Raw genomic sequence first — 4069 nt, forward strand, 5'->3', positions numbered from 1 at the left:
GGGAGAGAGTAGATAGGGAGCTTGATCTGTAACTGTGACCAGTCAAGATTACTCACTACCTTCAGACCAGGCTTTATTCCCTTTATTACAAGCTAAGTTACTGTATCTGTTTGTTTTAAGAGTGATGATGAATTGATTAGTTGCATTGCTTAGAATCTGAAAGGGAAAGAGCCAGCTGGACCTTTTGAGTCTTAAAAGCAACTACTAGGAATGAGGCATTAGTGCTTAGGATGAAAATTTCTCCCCTTTATTACCTGTGTACTATATATTACCATTACTATTTCTAACTTGGGAGACATCTGTGCTTTAAAAATTCCTAATCTGTTATAGAAATCTACATTCATTTCATAGAAATCAGATTCCGGAAATCTATATATGTTGTTTGGAAGTTCTTGGTCTCTCTTGGGTAGGCAGAAGAGGAGTATCCATTACACATTGAGCTACTGTGGATCAGACACTAAATAGAGCAACATGGATAATATGTAAGGAGGGAATTTAAGCTGTTCTCCAGAGCATGGTTTGTGGGAAGAATTTGAGGACATAATATTGTATGTACTATCTCTCCTTATTGCAGGTCGAGCTGTGTTTAGAGTGCATCGAATGGGCCAAATCAGAGAAAAGAACTTTCTTACGCCAAGCTTTGGAGGTATGTTTTACATTAGTACTGATTTCAGGTCTCTAAGCATGAGACAGAGGGGGAATTACCATCATTATCAAAAATATCTTCAGCAACTTTGTAATTACCTAGATACTGAAAGATTATTGATGGTAGTCCCACTTATGAGAATTGCCCTGATTGAAGTTTTGAGACAGATTTGCTACTTGGCTCAGAGTAATAAGTAACAACATGGTAAAGTTAGCAGTCATTTGCTGGCCATAATGGGAGACAATACTTGGCTAGAGCTTCTCTTACGCTGAATTTGATGTTATCGTCAGAAATTGCATATTTAACAGTAACAGTTCTGTGACTGTCAATCTTTGATTTCTTTCTGTGGCTTTTTTTTGCCCCCCTTCAATCAGTGCCTTTTGTCTTTCCTAGGCAAGACTGGTGTCTTTGTACTTTGATACCAAGAGGTACCAGGAAGCATTGCATTTGGGTAAGTAAGCTGGTAATAAGTCATCTCAGCTAACTAAATGAATGTATTCTAAACCACCTGGCTACTCTTATTAATTACCTGTTAATAATTTATATTCTACTTCTAAGAAGGATTTAAGGTAGCTTATAATCTGCATTTGTCATGGGAAAATGTCATTTGAAAGTTTAAAAAACTAGCTAATCTGACAAATTTAGAGGACAAAAGAGTAGTTTTAAGTTTACTTGAATTTAGAGCAGTAAGATTAACTTCATTTTAATAACTGAAATTTTAAAAAAGTGTATATATTTTGCATATAGTACTCTGTTAAATTTAAGATTTAGGTTTTTAAATTGCAGATCTTTGACTTGCTGTCATATTTACTATATCTGTTTATGTACTTATAAATCTATTGTAAAAATCAAGAAATTAATTGGGTACAAATATATTTGGAAGCTGGAGTGGCCAACTGAAACCTTTCTCCTGTGTATACTGTGCGGCCTTTAAACACCCTGAAATCTTCCCTGCTTGGGTTTTTTTTTTTTTTTTTTTTTGGAGGAAGAGTCTCACTCTGTTGCCCAGGCTGGAGTGCAGCATTGCGATCTCAGCTCACTGTAACCTCTGCCTCTCAGGTTCAAGTGATTCTCCTCCTGCCTTAGCCTCCCGAGTAGATGGATGTGCCACCATGCCTGGCTAATTTTTGTATTTTTAGTAGAGATGGAGTTTCAGCATGTTGGCCAAGCTGGTCTCAAACTCCTGACCTCAGGTGATCTGCCCACCTTGGCCTCCCAAAGTGTTAGGATTACAGGCGTGAAACACCATGTCTGGCTGCTGCTTGCTTTTTATAAATGGGTAGATCTGGACTAGTTTTTTCCAAACAAAAGATCATGTCTTTTATGATTGTAGGTTGAAAAGTTTCCAATATTCTGTTTTTGGACTGTAAAAATGGCACTTTCATATGGTTCAAATAGTAGCATTTAAAAAATAACTTTAATAAGATACAGTTCACTTACCATAAAATTCACATTTAAAGTGTATAATTCAGTGATTTTTAGTATATTCACTAAGTTGTACAACCATCACCACTACTTAAACTTCAGAACATTTTCAGCTGGGCGTGGTGGCTCACGCCTGTAATCCCAGCACTTTGGGAGACCAAGGTGGGCGGATTGCCTGAACTCAGGAGTTTAAGACCAGCCTGGGCAACATGGTGAAACGCCGTCTCTACTAAAGATACAAAAAATTAGTGGGACGTGGTGGTGTGCACCTGTAATCCCATTTACTTGGGAGGCTGAGGCAGAAGAATCATTTGAACCTAGGAGGTTGAGGTTGCAGTGAGCCAAGATTGTGGCACTGTGCTCCAGCCTGGGCAACAGAGCAAGACTCTCTCCAAAAAAAGAAAAAAATTTCAGAACTTTTTTCTTTTTCTTTGAGAGGGAGTCTTCCTCTGTTGTCCAGGCTGGAGTGCAGTGGTACGACGTTGACTCACTGCAATTTCTGCCTCCTGGGTTCGAGCTATTCTCCTGCCTCAGCTGCCTGGGTAGCTGACATTACAGGCGTCTGCTACCATGCCTGGCTAGTTTTTGTATTTTTTAGTAGAGATGGGGTTTCACCATGTTGGTCAGACTGGCCTCGAACTCCTGACCTCAAATGATCTGCCTGCTTTGGCCTCCCAAAGTGCTGGGATTACAGGTGTGAGCCACCGTGCCTGGCCTCAGAAGATTTTTATCACTCCAGAAAGAAACTTCCTATCCATTAGCAGCCCTGGGCAATTACTAAGGTATTTGTATCTTTGTAGATTTGTCTATTCTGGGTATTTCTTATAAATGAAATAATACAGTATTTGTTTTTCTGTGATTCGCTTCTTTTACATAGCATTATGTTTTCAGGGTTTATGTTGTAGCATGTGTCAGTACTTCATTCCTTTTTATTGCTGAATAATAGTCCGTTGTAAGGATATATCACATGTTTATCCATTCATCAGTTGATGGACATTTGGGTTGTTTCCACGTTTTAGCTCTTATGAATACTGCTATAAACAGATTTTATGTGGACATGTTCTTCCGGGTATATACCTAGAAGTGGAATTACTGTGTCATATGGTAACTGATTAACTTTTTGAGGAGCTGCTAAGCTGTTTTCCAAAGTGGCTGTACCATTTTACATTCTCTCTAACATTGTATGGGGCTTCTAGTTTTTCCATATCTTCATCAACACTTGTTACTATCTTTTTTAGTTTAGCCATTCTAAGTAGTACTTCATTATGTTTTTGTTTTGCATTTCCCTAATGATGATACTGAGCATATTTTCTTTTTTTTTCTTTATTTTATTTTTTTGAGGCAACGTCTTATTCTGTCACCCAGGCTGAAGTGCAGGGGCATGATTCAGCTCACTGCAGCTTCTGCCTCCCAGATTCTCCTGCCTTAGCCTCCCGAGTAGCTGGGATTACAGGCATGTGCCACCATGCCTGGCTAATTTTTGCATTCTTAGTAGAGATAGAGTTTCACCATCTTGGCCAGGCTGGTCTTGAACTCTTGACCTCATGATCTGCCTGACTTGGCCTTCCAAAGTGCTGGGATTATAGGCATGAACCACTGTGCTTGGCCCTTTTTTTTTTCTCTTGAGACAGGCTTGCTCTGTCTCCCAGGCTGGAGTACAGTGTCACGATCTCAGCTCACTGCAACCTCCACCTCCCATGTTCAAGTGATTCTCCTGCCTCAGCCTCCCAAGTAGCTGAGATTTTAGTCATGCACCACCATGCCCAGCTAATTTTTGTATTTTTAGTAGAGACAGGGTTTCACCATGTTAGCCAGGCTGGTGTTGAACTCCCAGTCTCAGGTGATGCGCCCACCTTGGTCTCCCAAAGTGCTGGGATTACAGGCTTGAGCCACTGTGCCTGGCCTTCTTTATATGTATGTCTTTGGATAAATATTCATATCCTTTGCTTATTTTATTTTTTATTATTTTTATTTTTTTTAATTTTTTTATTTTTATTT

At 39.3% G+C, this 4069-nt stretch overlaps 1 protein-coding gene across 1 annotated transcript in view; it reads left to right on the forward strand.

Moving 5' to 3' along the window:
- Window positions 1-4069, forward strand: part of PSMD11 (proteasome 26S subunit, non-ATPase 11) — a 40650-nt gene that overhangs the window by 19698 nt on the left and 16883 nt on the right. Inside the window, exons 4-5 of the mRNA XM_017542193.2 lie at window positions 575-646; window positions 1040-1097. Coding sequence (XP_017397682.1) covers window positions 575-646; window positions 1040-1097 — 130 coding nt within the window. The remainder of the gene's footprint in view (window positions 1-574; window positions 647-1039; window positions 1098-4069) is intronic.

This window comes from Cebus imitator, unplaced genomic scaffold, assembly GCF_001604975.1.
Source record: "Cebus imitator isolate Cc_AM_T3 unplaced genomic scaffold, Cebus_imitator-1.0 Scaffold140, whole genome shotgun sequence".
In the NCBI taxonomy this organism is placed as follows: Eukaryota; Metazoa; Chordata; class Mammalia; order Primates; family Cebidae; genus Cebus; species Cebus imitator.